The 22,587-nt window shown below is 36.3% G+C and overlaps 1 protein-coding gene across 4 annotated transcripts in view; it reads left to right on the forward strand.

Annotated features, from left to right (window-relative positions):
- The window catches only part of SMAD1 (SMAD family member 1), a 76,478-nt gene that overhangs the window by 14,507 nt on the left and 39,384 nt on the right, over window positions 1–22,587 (forward strand). For 2 of the 4 annotated variants that reach the window (XM_054485525.2, XM_054485520.2), the window contains exon 2: window positions 18,230–18,805. In XM_054485525.2, coding sequence (XP_054341500.1) covers window positions 18,406–18,805 — 400 coding nt within the window. In that variant the 5' untranslated portion in view covers window positions 18,230–18,405. Of the gene's footprint in view, window positions 1–6,969; window positions 6,985–7,739; window positions 7,757–18,229; window positions 18,806–22,587 lie in introns of those variants that run through there. The other 2 variants (XM_054485523.2, XM_054485522.2) reach the window with 2 other exon arrangements.

The following is a 22,587-nucleotide window of genomic DNA, read 5'->3' on the forward strand; positions in this document are numbered from 1 at the left end:
TAAATTAGAAAGGGACAGAAGGAGATGGAGGGAATTTTTTAAAACTATAAGCAAATCCTTGCCTGTTACTCTGCCTTATGCATCAAACCAAGGAGGGGACTACTGTGGAGAAGCAGTAGAGAGGTTACCTTGGCAGTTTCCTTAACTTTTTTTGTGCCTCAGTTTTTTCATCTATAAAATAGTACTTATTCTATAGGACTTGTGTAAGGATTAAGAGAGCTATTTAATTAAATTTAAAGTTCATTATGGTTGTGGTTGTGGTGATGAGGTTGATATAAGGATGATTTTTGATTGTTTTTGAATAAAGTTGACCCTTGACCAATAGGGGCTCGAACCGCATGAGTCCGCTTATACTCAGATTTTTTTCTCAACCAAAAGTGGATAGAAAATACAGTATTTGCAGAAGGTGAAAGCTGAATATGCAGAGGGCAAGCTTTTTCTTTATGCACGTGTTCCATAGGGCCCACTGAGACCTGTATGCAAGGATTTTGGTATTGGGTAGTGGGGTCTGGGAACAAGTGCCCCAGGTATACTGAGGGATGACTGTACTTCTGTTGAAATTTGATGGAGACCATGGATGCACTTTTATACAGTGTTTCCCATAAAACCACCTACCACTTTCTCCCTTTGAAGTTGATGGTGATAGTGATAAAAGTTTCTTGAGTTTTCAAACTAGTATGTTTCAGGTGTTCTGTAAAAGTCTGTTTTTTTTTGCCTATACTCTGAATTCCAAGAGAAAGAGTGATTTATGTGACATAAAATGTTTGCCTTTATGTTTTTATAATATACTAAAACACTATAGTTAACCATCATCCATTTACAGATTTTCCACAGCAATTTTTGAATCTTAAATAGGCATTTCTCTAGAATTTACTATGTTCTCAGGGCATATTGTAGCTTTATTAATAGTGTAAGCAAAATATAAATGATTAAAAGCTTTGATGAATCATAATACATTGTAGAAGCAATAGTTAATTACTAGTAAGACTGCTTTGGATTATCCGTTCCACTTTTCATACCCACTGAAACAGCTGGTTGATATTTGGACCATTTGGATTTCCACTGTAGGGTAAGTAACACAGAGCTCAGGATGCGTGGAAGATGTCACTGTAGCACAGACTGTAGGTCACTCTGTCTGCATGTATGTTTCTCCTTAGATGAAAAGCCTCAACAGGCGGCGGTCCTGTGACTCTTATCATAGTCTACCATATAATATGGTTCTCCCATCTCTCCCACACACACTTCATAACGATAAGCTTGATGGTGATGGGAACTGTGTTATACTCATTTTCTTTCTACTGCATCTTTATGTTGGTGATAAGGGCTTAAAAATTTGTTTAGTTAAATACTGGATTAATAGAAATGAAAGCCGTCTTAGTAGCTGAGCATGTAAAGGAGGAGAACTTGGGTTCTGAAGTCTTCTGAGAATATTGTCTTGGGTTTTTCCATTGTAATTGGTAAATAAATTACTTTAGGGAAGTCAGCAGATAAGACTGTACTGAACGAGTGATCAGAGGTAGAAAGGACTAGATTCATGGGCACAGGTCTCACCTAATTCTGTAGGTGATGCTTGCTTATGTCTAAAGCATTATTTCTCTAAAACCAGTGAAAAAGTTTGCATTTGCTTCTTTTAGCTCTTAGGTGGACGGAGCTCTCACATTCTGGAAGAGGGGGTTGCTGCTATTTGTACAGTTTCTCCTCCGAGGTGGCCAAGTGAATGTTTGCAATTCCAGTCCAGTTTTTGGCAGATTGAAAAAGTCTGTCATTGATTGTCATACGAGAGTGAAATCTGGCCGATGTCAATGTTTGTTTCAGTGGTTAGATAAACTTTGATTTTTAGAAGTTATTCTTTCAAATAACAGATTTCTGTAATGGAAAAAGGACAGGACCAAATTGCTTGTGAAGATATTTGAATAATATAGAACATTTTTATTTTAGTAACAAATTCATGCATTGAAAAATTTGATGGATATTTGAATAGTTAATAGAAAGGGGAGTAAGGGTCTAAAATGGGAGGGAAACTTACTTTTTTGCTGTAATATGCCATTTTGTGAAGTGGAATTTTTTGATTATGTGCCTGAATCCTTAATAAAAGAGTACATTTCATTCGTATCCATATCATATTAACCCAGAATAGGGTCATGTATTTTACCAAAATACATTTCTCTGAAAATCCTATGCAGATACACTTTCAATTATTTTTTTTCCTTTATGAGAAGATATATCTTGCCACCTGTTGGTCATAATGCTGTCTTCTAGAGCCATGTAGAAATAACTCTCTTAGCTACTGTCAGTTTTTATTTATTTTTGTTATTGTGGTTTTAACTTTGAAAACAGCAGTTGGTTAAAAGTAAAAGTAGTTGGCTCTCCTGCACTCCCTTGTACCCAGCTCACTCCTAAAGGTAACTACTTGTTCAGTTTCGTTTATTTTTTTCTAGGCCTTTAAAAATGCACATGTATATACATAGACAGTTTTTGTTTCTATTTGTGTTTTTAAAAAGAGATCATCCTATAGATACTTTTTACCACTTCTTACTGAACAGTTGTGGTATGGTTTTCTTTTCATGGTAGTGTTGTACACGAAAGTCCATCTGCTTTTTCTTATTTTGTTAACAGTTACATCATAGTCAAATGTATCATAATTTATTTAATCATTCCATTATTGTTAGGCACCTGGGTTATTTAGAACACGAATATACTTGAACATAGATCTTTGTGTGTGTTTATCTGAGGGAGCTATTTCCCCTGTGGCTCTCAAGCCGTGGCTGGTTTCTCCCATAAACCTTTTACCTCTTATTGCCACCTTCAGACCATTCTTCTACCATCCTCTATAAAAAACACCCAACTTCGACTATCATGTAAAATTATACCACTCATTACCCTTCCTTGTTAGTCATTTTCTGCCCCACTGCCCATATCATTCACTCTAATTCCTACAAGATTTAACTCCTAGTTGTTATTCCCTTTATACTATGGGTTGAGTCACCCTAATCTGAAAATTCAAAATGCTCCAAGATCCAAAACTTTTTGAGGACTGATATGGCACCACAAGTGGAAAATTGTGCACCTGACTTCATCTGACAGGTCACAGTCAAAACTTTTTTGTGCACAAAATTATTAAAATTATTTTATAAAATTGGCCAGGCATGGTGGTTCATGCCAGTAATCCCAACCCTTTGGGAGGCTGAAGCAGTGGATCACTTAGCCCAGAAGTTCGAGACCAGCTTGGGCAATGTGGCAAAACCCTGTCACTAATAAAAATCCAAAAATTAGCCAGGCAAGATGGCACTTGCCGGTAGTCCCAGCTATTCAGGAGGCTGAGGTGGGAGGATCACTTGAACCTGGGAGGTCTAGGCTGCAGTGAGCCATGCCACTGCACTCCAGCCTGGGCAACAGAGCAAGACCATGTCTCAAGAAAAAAAGAAAAATTTCAGCCTGTGTGCATAAGGTGTAGATGAAACATACATAAATTTTATGTTTAGGCTTGGGTCCCATCCCCAAGATATCTCATTGTGTATATTCAGAATATTCCAACATCCAAAAATATCTGGAATCTGAAACACCATCTGGTCCCAAGCATTTCAGATAAGGGATACTCAACCTGTATTCCTGTACAGGAATTATGGACATTTAGTCCATAATTCTTGGACTACTTCTCCTCCAGTGGCCTTGTCGTTGGTCCTACCTCAGATATTCAATCTCTGGGTAGAAAGATTCCATAAAAAAAGAAAAAAAAAATCTCGCTCAGTCTTACAGTCCCCGTAATATGGGATTTCATACTTCTAAAAATTAAACAATTCTCCAACCTTACAGTTAATTATTTTCTTTATATAAGTAGTAAAGTATTATTTGTTCATGTCTGTACTTTGAGAATATATCCAGAATCTGACAACTTCTGCCACGCTGGTTGAAATCCTTATCATCTTGTACCTTAACAATTGCCGTAGCTTCCTAACTGGTCTCCCTACCCACCACTCCCTACTTCCATTCCTGTGTCTTTCAGTATGTTCTCAACCCAGCAAGCCACAGTAATTCTATTAAACTCTAAGTTGGATGATGGCTCTCCTCTGCTCAGATCTCCCAGTGTTTCCATCTCAATTTGGGTCAAAAGCTCTGAAGTCTCTGTGGGTCCTGCACATACCCTCCCCTGTGACCTCTCTGGCCTCATCTCTCATTTCTCTCCCCTCACTTAATCCATTCCAGCCTCAGTGAGGACTCCTTGCCATTCCTTGAACATCTCAGGATCATTCTTGCCAAATGGCTCAAATGGCTTTTGCAATTGCCCTTCTCTCTGCTTGGAATGCCCTTCCCCAGATAATTCCTTTTCAGGGGGCTGTTCAGATATCACATTCACAACAAGGCTTTCCTTGACCACCAGAATGTAGGCCCCACCAAGGCACAGGAACAGACTTTGAAAAACTTTTTGCGTCTCTTTCAGTGCTGCGTTTCTAGTGCTTAGAATAGTGCCTGGCATGTGATAGCTGTTTGTTGAGTGAATTGAATAACTGTAGTGGTTACTAGTTTTTCTCTTTTTGTATGAAGTTAGAACTTCATTAAACAGACAAAAACTAGACTGTAAACCTCATTTTTTTGGATATGCAAAGTATTAAAATTAGCCTTATTTGTGAACCTGCTTTGTTAATCACTTTGTTTTTCAGCATGTTATAATTTTGAAGTAAGCCTTTCATATTTATGTTTAATCTGCATAACCCAGTGGATTGGGTGATGGTATCACAATTTTGTGGAAAAGCAAATTGAGGCTCAGAGTTGTTTTTTTCAAAGTACAGCTACTAAGTGGACAGCTGCAGTTCAAACCTATTCAAGTTAAGGACACTTGTTTTCTAATTTAGAAACCATCTTAAAATGACAAAAAAATAGGTAGAGGTTTTATTTGAAAGCATGGAGAATGTGCCCCAATTTCTCATTCTGGGTTTTGTCTGTCTTTTGTTTCCATTTTGAAAATATGTAAAATAAATGGTTAACTTTAAAATTCCTGACAATGACAGATCAACAAGTTTTATTTCTCTCACCTGTGGAGGAAGTGGCCTCCACCCAGTTTTACTGAATTAGGAGGGAAGTGATTTTTTCAAGTGATAAAAAGAAATAAAATTCCATGCTCTTCCCAGAGGAGGAGTTCAACAATTGGGAAAGTGGCGTGAGACCATATGTTGGTTTGTAAAAGGATATAACTTGTAAAGATGTTTCCTTTGATGCCTGTGATGAATATGGATGTGTTTCCCTTCTAGAGGGTCCTGATTAAATTATGCAATTAAGAGCTGAGCTGAAGGATCTAAATATAGGAAGAGAGTTCAGGCCGTCCTGCTTTGTGTCTGTCAGTTCACCCCTACAGATGTGCATGTTTGTTGTCATAAACAGCACCTGTGAGATCAGTGGAGAGAGAGAAATATGTTCCAAAACATGAAATACAGCAGGTTTTTTGTTTCTTTTTTTTTTTTTAAAGGGATAGTTTTTTCCTCCTGTAGTTGATTCCATTTTCATCTGTGAATTTGATATTTGGATTACTTTTTTGTTTTTAAACTTGACTGAGGGACTTTAGTATTAGTCAGTACTGGTTTAAAATATAGATCTACTACTTACCAGAATATGGTCTGGAGAAAGTTACTTTAACCTCTGAGTCTCAAGTTTATTAGTAAAATTGAGATAATGATTTCTACCTTGAAGGATTGGTGTGAGGAGTCAATGTAATAATGTTTGTAAAAAACAACCAGTATAATGCTTGTATAAGTTGGTAACTCAATTAAACAATTTCATTTATTAGCTACTGATGAATCATTCATAACTAGCCACTTACGGAAATCTACCACATTTAGCATTTTTTGTAGTCTAAAATTGCTATTTTAGGATAACTGACTCAAAGAGAATAGTTTTTTCTGAGAGACAACTACCGCAGACTTTTTCCTGGGGTAGTCAATAAAATTAAATCTTAAAATGTCTGTGGTCTTCATTCTTTCCTATGTTTGAGGAGTGAGCATTTGTAGGCCAGGAGTCTTTACAGTGTTTGAGTTGACATGAATGTGAATGGACTTTATCAGGGTGAGCTTATGGGGAGCTGGGTATCTTGAAAGGCTACCATGTCCTGAAGGACAGTATGCTATTACAAGCATGAATTTGGGAATGGGGGTTCAATGGGATTAAGGAATGTTGTACAACTTTTAGAGGAAATGGCAAGAAGATATAGAAAAGCCAACTTTGTTGAAGTTGGGGACAATAAGAAAACTTTCAGTTGCCTTAACTATGCAAGTAATCATCTAATCAGACAAAACAGATGTGACAGCTGCTATTTTATAGGGAATCTCTATGATTAAGAAAAATTAACCAGGTACTCTATTAGCAGCCTAGATTTGTCAGGATGGAAGGATTTGTGTATGCAGAACAGAACCAGAAATAACTCTTTTTAAAGAATTTTCTGATATAATGAAGATACGTTAATAGCATACTTGGCACACCTAAAATACATAAACTACAGTTATATCCTTAGAGACTCTTGTCATTGTGACATCCATAAGTTCCTTGCTTTCTTTTCATCAAGGAGATTTTACTTTTGAAATTGTTTGGCTGAAATTTCACAGCTTCAGTGAAATTACAAGTGGTAAGTAGTAAGCTGAAATTCAGTCTACATGGTATTCCTTTTCGATTCCTAAGATTTCTACTCACTTAACACTGTTGAGGGACCACATTGCATCTCTTGCTAGCATGTCACTTAAGTTGTACTGGAGAGACTGGAAGACTTGCTGTCAGTGTCTGCGCTTTAAAGGCAATAGTACCTGCATTATTGCATCACTATAAATAGGTTTTCATGAGCTGAACCTCTCTCTTACCTCCAACCCCCAATTTCTCCAGATTTAGAAAATCAATCTCCAGCAAAAATAAATTTTCAATGGGAAAAATGTCAAACTAGCTATTCTGCATCATCAGTCCCATGTTTGGAAGTAACCAGATCAAGGCTGAATAGTAAGAGGCTCAGTAAGATGGAACTTTACTTGTGGTGTTTGTGACGGTAGGACTCTCCTGCTGCTGTGAACTGAGAGCAGCAGAGTTCTGTGTTCTCTGTGGGTCTCCATATGGCTTTCTTGTGTAGGGATTTTGTTTAAATACATTTTTCCCCTAAGGACTAAAGCGAAATAGAGTTCATTATAGCCTTTTTAGCAATGAAGTTAAGCACTGTACTTTATGAAGTACGTTAGCATCAGTAAAGAGCAAGGCTTTATCCATTTTCATTTTTCTTTCTGTTCTAGGGGTTTTTTTCTCCCTTATTTTGCTTAGTGGTGAGTTTTATTTAGCTAAATTTGACTCATTTGAGATTGAGACAAATGTTGAAAGTTGAGGGCTAACTGCTGTTTTAAAACAGGAAAAAGGAATGCAGGCACTTCACCTGTTTCCTCCTCCAATACAAATACAGCAGGTCCTCAAACAACCTCATTTCATTCAATGCCATTTCCTTACAAAGTTGATGAGAAAAAACATTACCAGCCTAGGCCACTGTCTGTGTGGAGTTTGCACATTCTCCCCATGTCTGCTTGGGTTTTCTCTGGCTACTGTAGTTTCCTGCCATATCCCAAAGGTGTGCACGTTAGTTGAATTAGTATGTCTACATTGTCCCCATTGCAGTGAATGTAGGTGTGTGTGTGAGTGCCCCTGCCATGAAATGGTGTCCTGTCCAGGGATGGTTCCCACCTTGTACCCTAAGCTGCTGGGATCGGCTCGGGCCACTGCGACCCTGAATTGGACTAATTGGGTAAATAATTATCTTGTTTCTGTTCATCTTTCTTAAATGTATAAATGGCTCACATTTATTTCAGTGTTAATTTTAGAAGTGTTTTGGGTCTTAGAAGTTTGATGATGTTTTTGTGACCAGAAATGTCCTGAAGGAACTTAACTCTTGTTTATATAAATTAGCCGATGCTAAAATTAATTTTGTTTTACATCATTTCACTTAAAGCCACAGTTTGCAAGAACCAGTAAGGACTTTACTGTATCTGAAAACCTGGTTAGCTCCTAATTGGAGTAACTGGGTTAAAGAAGCATTTGAACATATTATTTGTTGAACTAGATCAAAGAACATTGCTACTTTAGGGTATTTTCTGGAACTGAAATAACTAGATCCATTTCTGTTTTTATATTCATTGTAATGGCATTGGACTTGTATAGCAAATTTTAACTTGTGTTTTGCCTGTCTGCCTTAACCTTAAGGGTAGATATTTATCATTTTCCTTAAGGAGCCGTGCAATAATCTTTCATGCTTTTTGTTAGGAACCATTTGCAGTTCCTACTGTCTACTACTTATCATTGTGTTCTACTTGTTCTAGAGTTCTGTCTCCACCTGTCTTCATTTTTAGGGGTACTATTTCTCTGTTTGGAAGTGTGAGCGGATGGCAGTTTCTGCCTCAGCCCTCTTGCTGGGCCATTGTCTCATGTGTGTTGTCTGCTGTTCCGCATTTAAGTAATAGTTATTTCAGCTTTATCAAAAGTTTGTAAGTTCCCAGTTCTTCTGGACTTCTGATTAATTCGGCCCGATTTTATTTAGGGCAAATGATTATGATCCCCTTTCCATTTTGTGAATTTTTCATCTTTTACCAATAAACCTCATTGCAATTCTTTGCTTACAAGATGGCTTGAAAGATGCAAGCAATGATGGATTGCTCTTTATTGTTTTAAAATATTTATTGGCCTTAAATTGCTGAAATAATATGGTTTTTGCAACCTTTGTGTTTTTATGCATTTTTAACCCTACATCTTTAGTATATAATCTTCTGTGAGTCTGTGGTTTCTCTAAGTGTCAGGAATTTTTCAGGTGTCTTTATTATCCTTTGGAATCATGATCTATTTGAACAATTCCATCTTTGTTCAGACTATACAGTTGACTTGAGTACCTAAGTGAAATGGAGCAGGTTAGAAAAAAGTAGTTTGTTTTAGAGTAATGAGAATTACATTACAGGTCCCCTGGCATGATCCCCTTTGACCTTTTTTGATGTTTTAATTTAAGCATCTCAAACAAGGCAAGAGTTGATCTCACCAGGCCTTGAATCCTATCCAAAATTGGATGTTAGGATAGATGGCACATACATTTCTGTAATACTAATGAATATTGCCAGTTAATATTGATCACTTTCTACAACATGTCTCTGAGATATCTTGCATCTCCATGGCATCTAATGAGGTGTATTGTGAAATAGTTTCATATATTAAAAATACTGGAAAATAATATAAAAAATTAGCCGGGTGTGGTGGTGGGCACCTGTGGTCCTAGCTGCTCTGGAGGCTGAGGCAGGAGAATGGTGTGAACCCAGGAAGCGGAGGTTGCAGTGAGCCGAGATTGTGCCACTGCACTCCAGCCTGGGCGACAGAGCAAGACTCCATCTCAAAAAAACAAAACGCTGAACTACAAAATTCGTGCAGTTTGCTTATGATCACTCTGAAGCCCACCATAGGTCTACTCTGGGAGCTCAAGTCTTACTTTTTCTGTGTATTCACAAGACCAGTCTATCTGTTTAAGGAGATATCTGGCGATGTAAGTCTGGAAATACGCACATAGGTGGTTTTGTTACTTGGAAATACTTGTTTCCAAAAAGAAAAAAAAAGGTCAAACAATTTTTGTTTTTTGATGCGGAGTCTCGATCTGTCACTCAGGCGGGAGTGCAATGGCACAATCTTGGCTTACTGCAACCTCCACCTCCCTGTTCGAGTGATTCTCTTGCCTTAGCCTCCCAAGTAGCTGGTTCTAAAGGTGTACACCACCATGCCCGGCTTATTTTTGTATTTTTAGTAGATACAGGGTTTCACCATGTTGGCCAGGCTGATCTTGAACTCTTGACAGGTGATCCCCCCTCCTCGGTCTCCCAAAGTGCTGGGATTATGGGTGTGAGCCACCACGCCTGGCCAATCAAACAGAATTTTTATAAAGTTGTCTTTAAAAAAGAGAAAAAAAAGTATCCAGCTGTTAAACATTTTCAAAGTGAAGTTAATCAATACCCTGTACTTTTAGTTCCTTAATTCTTTTGTTCTTTGTGCCATGATTTTTTACTGTTAGTTAAGAAAGAGTAATGAACCAAAGAACAAGAAGTAGGGGGAGAAAAGAGTTGCCTGCTTCATTTGACAATAGACCATTTATCTTCTGTTATTTGCCTTTCTAAAAGTACTGAGAGTTTTTGGATTTTTTTCTCCCAGTCACTTTTTGTAGCCTGTATTTTTTGTTTATTTTATTGAATAATACAATTATTCCCTCAGTATTTAATGGGAGCATTTATTTAGTCTGTTGAATTCCATACTGGTGCAAGAATTATAAAACAGCCTCTAGTCTGAAGCTGATACAGAGAGTGGTTGGACATTATTTGTCTCCTCATCTTTTTATTAAAGGTACTTGGGTTGTAACATTTGGTGGTTACTCCATCCTTTAAAAAACAATTATATCTTCATATACAAATTAGAGTAATTAAAAAAACTTTCTGTGGGAATTTGGGATCTGTAACATATTAAATGGAAGAGAGTGTATTTTGTTGATATTCACAGGAGTTGGATAATTTACTTGTTGCTTTACTAGATGAGGCCAAGGTGAAGAAAATGCCCATTTGTTCTGCAATTGGCTGATTAGGCTTCCTTTAAATGTAAAGAAAGTTACATAGCAGTTAAGAGTATTTTAACATTTTTTTCTTTTAATATTAAGGAATAACACATAAGCTGGAAAATTAAATAGCCATGTCGAGTAGTATAAGAGTATTTTTCTAATTTCACTTCTGGCATTTCTGATAGAAATCCTTCCCATGGGTGAGACTCGTTAGGAAAACTTTCTGAATTTAGAACACTGCTTTAAACTACATTATATATTTTTTTTTTACTTCTCAAACCAGATCACACTATAAATCCAACTTGATTTCTAAGTAGAGTATAGATGTGGCTTGAGATAATGAATTGATTTTTGTGGGTTTTTTTTTTTTTTTTTTGTAATTAACAAATATTTGCATCGAAAGCCTTTTTAAAAAAAAATCGAAAGTTACATTTTTTCATTAAAGAATGTTTGAAAAGTTTAGAAAAGGAGGAGAGAGACACATTACTAATCTTCCAAACCCAGTCGTGGTTAATATTTTCATTTATTTACATAGTTGTTCATGGTACATATAACCAATAATTTCATGTTCTGCTTACAGTTTTCCCCAAATTATTACGTAGTCTTTCTGAACATAATTTTTAAGGTCTGTATAATATTCCATTGAGTGGATGTATGCAGTTTACTTAGCTATTTTTCAATTATTAGATGTTTCTCTTTTTTTCCCTATTATAAATAATGCTCTGATGAAAATCTTTGTGCAACAACTATTTTCCCTTTCCGGTTCAGAATATTTCCTTAGAGTAAATTTCTGAAGATAAAGTTGCTGGAATAAAGATCTCAATATTTTTAAGGCTGCTGGGTTTTTTTTTTTACTAGATGAATACTTTTTTGTCAGTGTGAAATGTTTATATTTGGACAAGAGGGAAGGAAATCTGTTTGCTGACTCATGTTTTTATTTTGCACTTTAAACTGATAAGGCCACTTAGCTTTGGACATAAACTAAGGCAGGAAGTACAAAAAGGGGCAGAAAAAAAAGTAGTTGTCTTGCCAAGGCCATAGTACCATGGACTCATTTGAGTTCCTTATATGAGGTAGGTTACCTGTTTGACTTGTATATTAAAAAATGCTTAACTCAGGTAAAAATTAGTCATCAGCCTGCATTTTGTTTTGTCTGTGCATGTTTATATGCAAAGTGCTGTGATCCTTTCACTTTAATTTTTGTGAGTGGCCTCAAGACATTTACCACGTAACTGGCTTCTATAATGTTTGGATGCCCTTGGTTTAGAATTGTTTTTTTTTTTTTTTTTTTTTGCTCCCAGTATGAAGAAATCTTTCTGTATTGAAGATATTACCTTAGTTGTCTTTCTAAAATGTAGATCTAATCATGCTAATTCTCAGATTTAAAACCTTCCACTTGTCCATATAAGATTCTTCAGTCTTGCCCCTTCCTTCTTACCAGCCTTGTATCATCTCCAGCTGGATTAAACCCTAGCATTTCTATCATGTGTCTGTTGGAACAAGCCATTTGGAAAAGTGGTTTAAAAATTCTGGCTCTAGAGCCAGGCAAAATAGGTTCAGATCCAGGTTCTGCCACTTATAGCTGTCTACATAACTTTGGACAAGATACTTAACTATTCTATATTTTATTTTCCTTATATGTAAAATAAAGAAAATGATAGTATTTACTGTGAAGTAAATACTAAGGTATTGTTGCTAAGATTAAACTGGTTAATGGATAAACAGCAATGAACGGTGTTTGTCAAGTAATGAACACACAAAATGTTTGCTCTATTGTTTTGCAAAATTCTACTTATCCTTTAAGTCTGATGTTTTCTCTTGGAAAAAAATGTTCTGAAATCTCTGAAATTGTTCTTTCCTTTTCCGTTTTTATGTATTATTGTCTTAGTTTGTAGGCCGCTATAACAAAATACCATAAGACTGAGTGGCTTATAAACAACAGAAATTTATTTCTCAAAGTTATAGTAACTGGGAAATCCAAGATCAAGGTACCTGGATGGCCTCTTCTCACTGTAACCTCATGTGGTGGAAGGGAGGAGAGATCTCTCTGGGATCTCTTTTATGAGGGCACTAATTCCATTTATGGGAGCTCCGTCCTCATGACCTAATCACCTCCCAAAGGGCTCACCTTCTAATTCTATCACCTTTGGGGTTAGGATTTCAACATGTGAGTTCAGGGAGGGGATACAAATATTCAGACCAGGGTGTTGTTGATACTTGTTTTATAGCCTTTATCACATGATATTAGAGTTAGTTAATAGTAGGTAAATGCACAGCACATGGGCCTCCTCTTCGGTTATTCTTGTGCCCATGGGCAGTGGTATAATCATAGTATTTCTTCTGACTGAGTCCCTGGAAGGTCACCTAATAAAACATCTGAGCAAAGTCCTTTAGAATTAGCATGCAGGTTAGCAATTTGCTTTATGGGAGTTAGTTGTTTACACACTGGCTTTCCCAATGGATTGTGAGCTCCTCCAGTATGTTAGACATGTTTGGCTCTGTCTCCCCTGTGTCTAGCACTGTGCTAGGCATACTTAGCAGGTGCTTAATACAGCTTTGTTGAATGAATGTCGATTTGAATAGTTAAAACAAAAATCTGAAATGGTGGTTCTTACATACTACATTGCCCAACACCCTTGCCTTAAATAAATACCCCCAAGTGATTTTAGGGGTATTTGTTTAAATGTATTTGTTATTTATTTTAAAATAGCCCCAAGTTATTTTGATACAAACTTAGCCATTCTGTTTAAAAATTATTGCTTAAAATGTTAAAAAGCTGTTTTTGAAGAAGAGATGGACATATAGAATATGAAGAAATACACTCCCTCTATAAATTGTTCCTAGAAGCCTAGAAAAAAGTTATTGTTGTTTTGCAAAACTAACCTTTTAGTAAAAGGAAATTATCATATCAATAGGTACACTCTGACCAAGTGTGACTTTTGATAATAGCATAGTTTTGTTTTCTCTTTCCTTTAATGTTAAATGAAAATAATACCAACTTCAAAAAAACTAGTAAATTTGGGTGAACTCTTTAAAAAGGAAAACAGCGGACGCCCTGTAGCCTCCCAAATAGAGTTGACGCTCCATATTTGGCTTTCTAAGTTCTTCAGGGAGCTAAATTATTCATCAGGCATTTAGTGAGAATCAGCTATGTGCCAGGTACTATGCCAAGTTCCAAAGGTAAGAAAATAATAAGTTGGAGTCCTACATCATTTCCTGTAGTGAAGATGACAGATGTGTAGATTATCACAATGTAGCTATAGACATGCAGTTTGCCGTGACAGCTATTTATAATAATTATATTTTTTAATTTCTGAGGCTCACTAATGATTTCCCCGGTAATTTGTGCCTTCAGTTTTGCTAGGGATTTATCCAATTTTATTAGTATTTTCAAAGAATCAACTTTGATTTTATAGGTTTTCTTTAGTGTGCTTTAAATTTCTGCTTTCATTTTCTTCTACTTTCTTTGGATTTATTTTTCCTTTTAAAAAATATTTGGTGGGTATTAGAGTGTTAGTTTTCAGCTTTTTTCCTTTTCTAATGTATGCATTTAAGACTGTAAATTTCCCTCTGTGCCTTGTGCCACATCCTGCATTTTTGATGTGATATTTTTACAATCATTCAGTTAAAAATATTTTCTATTTCCGCTATAATTTCTTCTTGGACCCTTGTGTTATTTTAAAGTTTGGTTCTTTTCAATAACAATGTTTTTATTGATTTCTTAGTTATACTAAAATCAAAGAATATATTCTATATGATTTTAGTATTTTGATACAGATTCAGATTTGCTTTGTTGTTCATTATATGGTCAATTTCAGTAAGTATTCTTTGCGTATTTGAAAGTGTTATGAATTGTACAGTTGTTGAGTGCTGTGATAATATGTATATGAATTGGATCAAGTTTTTAAACACTTTTTTTTCTGTAACTATTGATTTTTGTTTGCTTGTTTTATTATTTACTATGTTAATCTCCCACTAGGATTGTGGGTTTGCCTGTCATTGTAATTGTTAGTCTTTTGCTTTATGAATTTGAGGCTGTTATTATTTACATGAAATTTGGAATTTAAAAACTACATGGTGGCTCAACTTGTCACTATAAAATGTCCTTTTTTTCTTTTTTGTCTTTAAAAATCTCTGGTGATACCTCTTACTTTTAAAGTCTATTTTATCTGAATGGGTAGCTATGCCAGCTTTTTGGGTAGAATATGCATAGTATATATTTGTCCACTCTTTTGCTTTCAATATTGTGTTCTTATATTTAATCTGTGTCTCTTTTAAGTACAATATAGTTAAATAGTGTTCCCCACAACTCTCTCTTAGTTGTCATATTTTAGTCATTTATATTTAAGTAATTGCTTATACTTTGGGATTATATCTAAATCTTAACTATTTTCTATTTGTCTCATCTGTTGTCTCCTTTTCATATGTTTTGCATTAATCATTTTTAAAATTTTTATTTGATTTTTAGAGACAGCTCTCACTCTGTCACTCAGGTTAGAGTGCAGTGGCACGATCATAACACCTATCATAACTCCTAGGCTCAAGCAGCCCTCCTGCCTCTGCCCCCTGAGTGGCTGAGACTACAGGCACATGCCACCTTGCTGGACTACTTTGTTACTTTTTGTAGAGATAGGGTCTTCCTGTGCTGCCCAGGCTACTCTGGAACTCCTAAAGCCATCCTCCTACCTTGGCTTCCCAGAGTGCTGGGATTACAGGCATGATCCACCACACTGGGCCAATCATATATATTTTTTTAATTCCATAATTTTAACCCATCTATTAGCTTGTTATAATTTTTAACTTATTCTCTCAGTTGTTGCTTTATTATGTATGACATGAATTCATAACTTATTGTACTAATAGTAAATTATACTTTACCATGGCCTGGATAACACAAGGACCTTAGAATGCTAACTTCATATATCTCTTTTTGCTGTTGCCATGCATTTTAATTGTACATATATTTTAAACATCACAAGACATTCCTATTGTTGTTTTGTGAAGTCAGTATTCATTTAAACTTACCCTTATTTCCCCTTCAGGAGCTCTTCCTCATTTCCTGCAGTTCTTTGCTTATTTCCAGTCTTTTTCCTTCTGCCTGAAGAATTCCTGTTAGTATTTCTTTTAGTGACAATCTGCTGTAAACGAGTTCTCTCAGATTTTGATTGTTGGAAAGCATCTTTATTTCACAATCATTTTTTGAATATGTTTTTCCTCTAAATGTAGAATTTTAAGTTACCAGCTATTTACATTTGGCACTAACGACATCATTTCATTGTCTTCTGGTTTCCATTGTTTATGCTGAAATGTCAGCTGTCAACCTGATTGTACTTACTTGAAGGTAATGTGCCTTTTTAAAGAGTTTTGTCTTAGGTTTTCAGGAATTTTACTGTAATATGACACATTGAAATTTGTGGATTTCTCTGTATGTATCCTTGGAAGGTGTAGGGCTTTGTGAATGTATGGTTAGATGTCTTGACAGTTTTGGAAAAATCCTTGGCTAGTATCTAAAAATATTGCTCTGTTACAGTCTTTCTTCTTTTCCTTTAAGACTACTTACGCAGTGCTAGACCTTTCTCTAGAGGCATTATGTCTCCTCAGTTCTTTATTTTTCATTTTTTCCCTCTCTTTGCATTAGTATGAGCATTTTTTACCAGTTTTCCTACTCACTAATCTTTTATTCTACTGTATCTAAACTGTTGTTAAGTTCATCCTATTTAAAGTCTCATTAGTTATATTTTTCAGTTCTAGAATTTTTATTTCATTCTTCTTTATGGATTCCAGTTCTCTGTTAAAATCTTCAATCTTGTTTTCTCTTTCCTTGACATATTAAGTAGTAATCATTAATACTTTAAAGTCTGTTTCTGGTAACTCCATTACCTGGGTCACCCGTTAGGTCTGTTTCTATTCTGTTTTGTTTTGCTCATTTGGTCCTGTTTCTTGGTATGCTTGATAACTTTTGGTTCATTGCTATACACTGTGAACTTAAAATTGTAGTGGCGAAGGTTGATGTTGTCTTCCTCTATAGAGAATTTGTTTTTCTTCTGGCAAGCTGTTAGAGAGCAATACCCATCGCCTAGACCAAGGCTAGGATTAAGATGATTCTAGGTTGGTTGTAAAGACTGTTCCATTTCATTTTTGCCCTTAGATTGGGGCATATTCCTCCAGGAGCTTCCATTGAAAGCTTAGACTATTTACCAGGGTTTCTCCTCAGCAGGTCCTCAACTCCATTTGTTGTTGTGTTGTTATTTTGGGGTTCCTCAGCACTATGAGGCTACTAGAAGCTCGTTTTTAGCCTCTTAGTTACCTCTTTCTGCCTGGCTCCTAGACCTTTTGCTGCTTATAGCATAGCTATTGGCAAATCCCTGGAAAGAGTGGTGACGAATATTCAGCTCACTTCATTGCATTTCCCCTTTCTCCAGGATCTTGGCCCCCTCAAGTCCTGAGTGCCTTGGTTCCTCTTTGATGCCTTTAAAAAGCTGGGCTTTTGTTTGTTTGTTTTCTGGCTTGTTTGTTTGGAAGGAGGTTGGTCTGATACGTGCTACTCCAGTTTAGCCAGGGTTTGTACAAAGTTAACCTCCTTAAGCTTTTTCACATTTTATGTTTTCATGTGCTAAAGAGTAAATAGAAAGTTTAAATGAGGCAACTTGGCTAAAGAATTTGGTACAGTATGTGTCCATGTGCTTTATTCCTTTTATGTCAATAAATAACAAAATTTTTAAAGCAGGAGATGTATTTCCTATCCTATTTGCCCTGTAGCCCATAGACACATAGGCTTGTTCACTGACCCATAGGCTTGTTCACTGAAGAAATACCCTAAAATATTACTACATTTATATAATAGGAATTTTCTTTTAGCCTAAGAAATATTTGTAGAACAAACCAAAAAACAGAGATATTAGACTAATATTATTTTTTTCTCCCTGTTGCTTTCAGTTTTTGTTGATTGAGGTGTTTTGAAATAAATTTTTAGAGGTTATAAATGAATCTAAATCTAAAATATTACAATATCTTTTGAGAGCTTGGACTTTTTGACTTTGTTGCTTTTATCCCAGAGCTTTTGCTAACAGTGGCTTACTTTTTAAACTGCTTCTCAGTCTACTCATCTGTAAAGTGGCAGCAATTGTATTACCTAACTCAAAGGATTGTGAAAAGCATTAAATGCTATATATTAGTCTGCTTTGGTTGCCGTAATAAAATATCATAGACTGGGTGGCTTAAATAACAGAAATATATTTTCTCTTTGTTCTGGAGTCTAGAAAGTCCAAGATCAAGGTTCTTGACAATACAGGCTCTGGTGAGGGCTCTCTTCCTGGCTTGCAGATGATCACCTTCTTGCAGTACCCTCAGTGTGTGTGCATAGAGGCTGGAGGAGGGAGATAGCAATCTTAAGATCACCAGTCCTGTCAGATTAGGGCCCCACCCTGATGACCTTATTTAACTTTAATTACTTTCTTAGAGGCTCCATCTCCAAATACAGTCATACTGAGAGTTAGGGCTTCCGCATGTGAATTTTAGGGGTCACAATGCAGTCCACAGCATACTGTATTACATAAAAGCACTTAAAATAGTACCTAGCACATGATTACTTAATAAATTTGGTTGTATGGTAAAGATGATTCTAACCATTCTTTTTTTCTTTTGTAGGTGCTGACTGGGTTACTTTTTTAAACACTAGGAATGGTAGTTTCTACTTTTCTGTACTTCAAACTAAGAAGTTAAAGAGACTTCTCTGTAAATAAACAAATTTCTTCTGCTGTCCTTTTGCATTTGGAGACGGCTTTATTTCACCATATCCAAGGAGTATAACTAGTGCTGTCATTATGAATGTGACAAGTTTATTTTCCTTTACGAGTCCAGCTGTGAAGAGACTTCTTGGGTGGAAACAGGGCGATGAAGAAGAAAAATGGGCAGAGAAAGCTGTTGATGCTTTGGTGAAAAAACTGAAGAAAAAGAAAGGTGCCATGGAGGAACTGGAAAAGGCCTTGAGCTGTCCAGGGCAACCGAGTAACTGTGTCACCATTCCCCGCTCTCTGGATGGCAGGCTGCAAGTCTCCCACCGGAAGGGACTGCCTCATGTCATTTACTGCCGTGTGTGGCGCTGGCCCGATCTTCAGAGCCACCATGAACTAAAACCACTGGAATGCTGTGAGTTTCCTTTTGGTTCCAAGCAGAAGGAGGTCTGCATCAATCCCTACCACTATAAGCGAGTAGAAAGCCCTGGTAAGTGAGTTATTTTATGTCGATGTGCTTTGTGTGCCCAGTACCGGATTTGTGTTGTTTAGAACATCAAAATAATCCCTTTCCTTGTTTTTAGTTGTAATTTAAAAATATTTGGGGAAACTTTGTGTGTGTGTCTGTGTGAATGCAAGAGAGAAGGCCTTTGAGTGTTTCATACATTTTAACAGCTTAGTCATCTCTAGTTAACATTATGTCTTGGGAGCAGGCTATGACAATTGTCATTGCAGTACTAATACCTCTAATTTTTAATAAGTTGTTTTCTTTCTAAATTTATTTTTTATGTCTCACATGGTTCTCTGCATTTCTCTAGATAAAATTAGCTATGAATTGTAATCTCAGGGAAGAAAATTAGGAAAGAAATGCATTATTGCTGTCTATATGCTTGAGGGAAGTACATCATGAGGGTAGTTGCCAGTGACTTAAACCATTTTGAACTTAAGAACAGCACTTTTTATCATCTCTGGCGGAATTTTGCTGTGGCATATTTCCTGTGGTGAATATGAAGGAATTATATCCTTCTATGGAATCATTTGATACTATTACTTTATAAAATATACCAAGTTTTTACATGTATAGTCTTTTGGGAGGGTACGGTAAAGGATATATTTTAAAATTTGTACGGTTTTGCCCTCAAGTTAGAATCTACGTTCTAGACAGTTGGATCATTGGAAAGTGATTAGATATTCAAGCACTTAAATGTTTCATTGTCGATTGGGACCAATTTTGTTGATGGATTGGCTGTTACTAGTTCCTGGGTTACTAAGGCTGTATATTAGAATCACATGGCTCTCCTCCCAGAAATCCTGATCCTGGGATAGCCTGGTAATCTTTGTTTCTAACAAGTACTTTAGGTGTTACTGATGTAGCTATTGGATTGGTGTTTGGGAATTACTAAACTAGATCATGTAATAACATGGTTTTCAAATAAAAGGCATTCTGTATTTTTGTGGAATATTTAAGACATATTTTTAAAAAAAGATTTTAAAGACCAATAGTATAACAAACATATTTGTATCCACTACTCATTTTAAGAAATAAAAGATTATGTGTAAACTGGAACCCCTGTTTTTGCTCCTCTGATTCTGCTCCCTTTGGTAACCACTGTTCTGAATCTGACGCTTATTATTCTCATGCATGTTTTTATACTGTTATTACATATGTATGAGTCCATGACAAAACGTAATATTTTATATATTTAAAAATGTTACATAATATTGGAGTTTCTTTGTACAACTTGTTTATGTTCATCCAACATTACGTTTTTGTGATTTCTAGGTTATATACTTTAGGATTACCTTGTTAAGTCCTGTGAAAAGCACTTTGGGAATTTATTGGAATTTCGTTGATTTCATTTGGGGAAGATTGGCATAGTATGCTCTTGAGCATAATATTATTTAGTGCACTTTTAAGTTTCTCCATACAGCTCCTGCACATACTAGATGTATTTCTAGATAACTGGTTTTTATTGTATCCTTTTAAAAGTTACATTTTGTTACAGTTGCTCTTGGCTAAGAGAGCATTGCCTTTTTTCTAACAACTGTGCTGAATTCTCCTTACCAGTTCCAATATAGACATTCTTTACTGCTTGTTATATCAGCTGTGATGCAGTGTTCTTTTTTCTAAACTCAGCACAGAGGTACATGTCCCTCTTCTAGCCAGAAATGGAAATGGAGCTAAGAGTTTTGGAGAGTAAAATGTAGTAGATAAGTAATATGTACCAGCAATATTATTTAGGCACATGATTTTTTTGATCCTCATAGTAACCTTAAAAAGTATTAATACATAGGGAAGATTTTAATTCTACTCCATATGCGATGAAACTGAGGCCCCTACAAATTAAGTGCCCTGTGTTAGAACTAGAAAATAGAGGCATTTGACATGAAAGCCAAAATTCACTATTTAAAAAACACTATGAATATGTCTTCTCCATCCATATTCCCCCTCACCCTGCGCTAACCTTCCAGCATTTCATCTTGCAATGCAGCAACTGCCTCCTGACTGGTCACCCCTTTCAGTCTATTGTCTACAGAAAGGTATCTTTTAAGATGCAGACATGATCCTTTTGTTGTCCTGCTTTTCCCTACTCTTGAGAAGTCCTGTAGAGAGGTCTGCACATTCTGGTCCTTGCCTCCCTTTCCAACTTCCTTTGTACTCTTGCATGCTTTGTGTGCTTGAGTTCTCTGGAAACATTCCATGCACGTTTCCTCTATCTGTACCTGTTTCTCCTCCCTCTTTGCCTAGCCCACTCTTATTTATCGTTCGTGTCTAGCACATGGTCATTACTTAATAAACTAAGTAATTGTGTGATGAGGTCAGTTTCATTGGGAAACCTTTCTTGATACCTCCTTCTTCACACATATCTCCCTACTCCGCTTGGGGAGGTTAGGTCTCATTTCCCATAGCAACCTGAATTTCTTTAGAATGTTCTTCACACTTGTAATGATTGTTCTGTTGGTCTTCTCTGCAAGATAGCAAATAAAGCTCCATGAGGGCAGGGACTATGTGTATTATTAACATCTCTATTTTTAGCAACAAGCATAATTTGATAAATTTTTGCTGTTAAATGATAATGCTGACTTTTAATTTAATATCGTCATTTGGCCATTTTTTTAGAGCTGAATTTTCAGTTTGTCTATACCTTTTGACCATCTTCTTCCCTTCTTTGGTCATATTATGGCTATTACACCTCTGATACAAGGTGAAAAGTTAAAACCAATACTGAGATGAATTTGTTACTCTTAACATATGTGCTAATAAAATAATGGGGAAGAGGTGGAAAACTGGCTTACATAGGCATTTTGAGACTCCACAAATGCCATTTCAGCCTCTCCTTTACCCAGGAATCTTGTAAGTCATGGATAGAATAGAACAATTCTGGAAAACATGGAGGCTGAGGCTAAGATCTATTTAATTTGAACATATCAAGATTTTATGTATATTTTTCACATTATGAAGTGACTGATGTGGGAATTGGAACAAAGGACTTTTTCCAGAGACCACTATGAAGCAGTCCCTGTACCTTCTGAAGAGAAACTCTACTAAATCAAAGTGCAAGAGGCAGCCAGATGTGGTGGTACATGCCTGTAGTCTCAGCTACTCAGGAGGCTGAGGTGGGAGGATCACTTGAGCCCCAGAGTTGAAGGCTGCAGCACATTATGATCGTGCCTGTAAATAGCCATTACGTTCTAGCCTGGGCAGTGTAGTGAGACTGTCTCAGAAAAATAAAGTTTAAAAAAAATGCAGCATAGTAAAACCCCATCTCTACTAAAAATACAAAAATAAGCCTGGCAAGGTGGGGGGCACTTGTAATCCCAGCTACTCGGGAGGCTAAGGCAGGAAAATCACTTGAACCTGAGAGGCGCAGGTTGTAGTGAGCCGAGATCATGCCATTGCACTCCAGCCTGGGGGACAAGAGTGAAACTCCATCTCAAAAAAAAAAAAAAAAAAGTGCAAGGGGACTTAGCCCCTCACACTGCCAGAATTGAAGCCCTCTATAAAGCCGTATGGAGTACACCTGGGTATTTTTTCTGTGAAATCAGAAAAAGGGGGTCTGGTATTCTAAGGTGCACATATACACAGCTCAACACTGAATTATTTTGAACTTTGTCACTGTTTTACCTCTGATGAAGTATCTCAAAGAACAGTTTAGCAGTTTAACATATTTAAGTCTCCCAAACTTGGTGTTTTCTGCTGAGGTCTCAATGACTCTTGAAAAAAACTCAACAATTGAGAATATTTAGGTTTAGGGTAGTGGTTTTCAAAGT

Source organism: Pongo pygmaeus, chromosome 3, assembly GCF_028885625.2.
Source record: "Pongo pygmaeus isolate AG05252 chromosome 3, NHGRI_mPonPyg2-v2.0_pri, whole genome shotgun sequence".
NCBI classification, from domain to species: domain Eukaryota; kingdom Metazoa; phylum Chordata; class Mammalia; order Primates; family Hominidae; genus Pongo; species Pongo pygmaeus.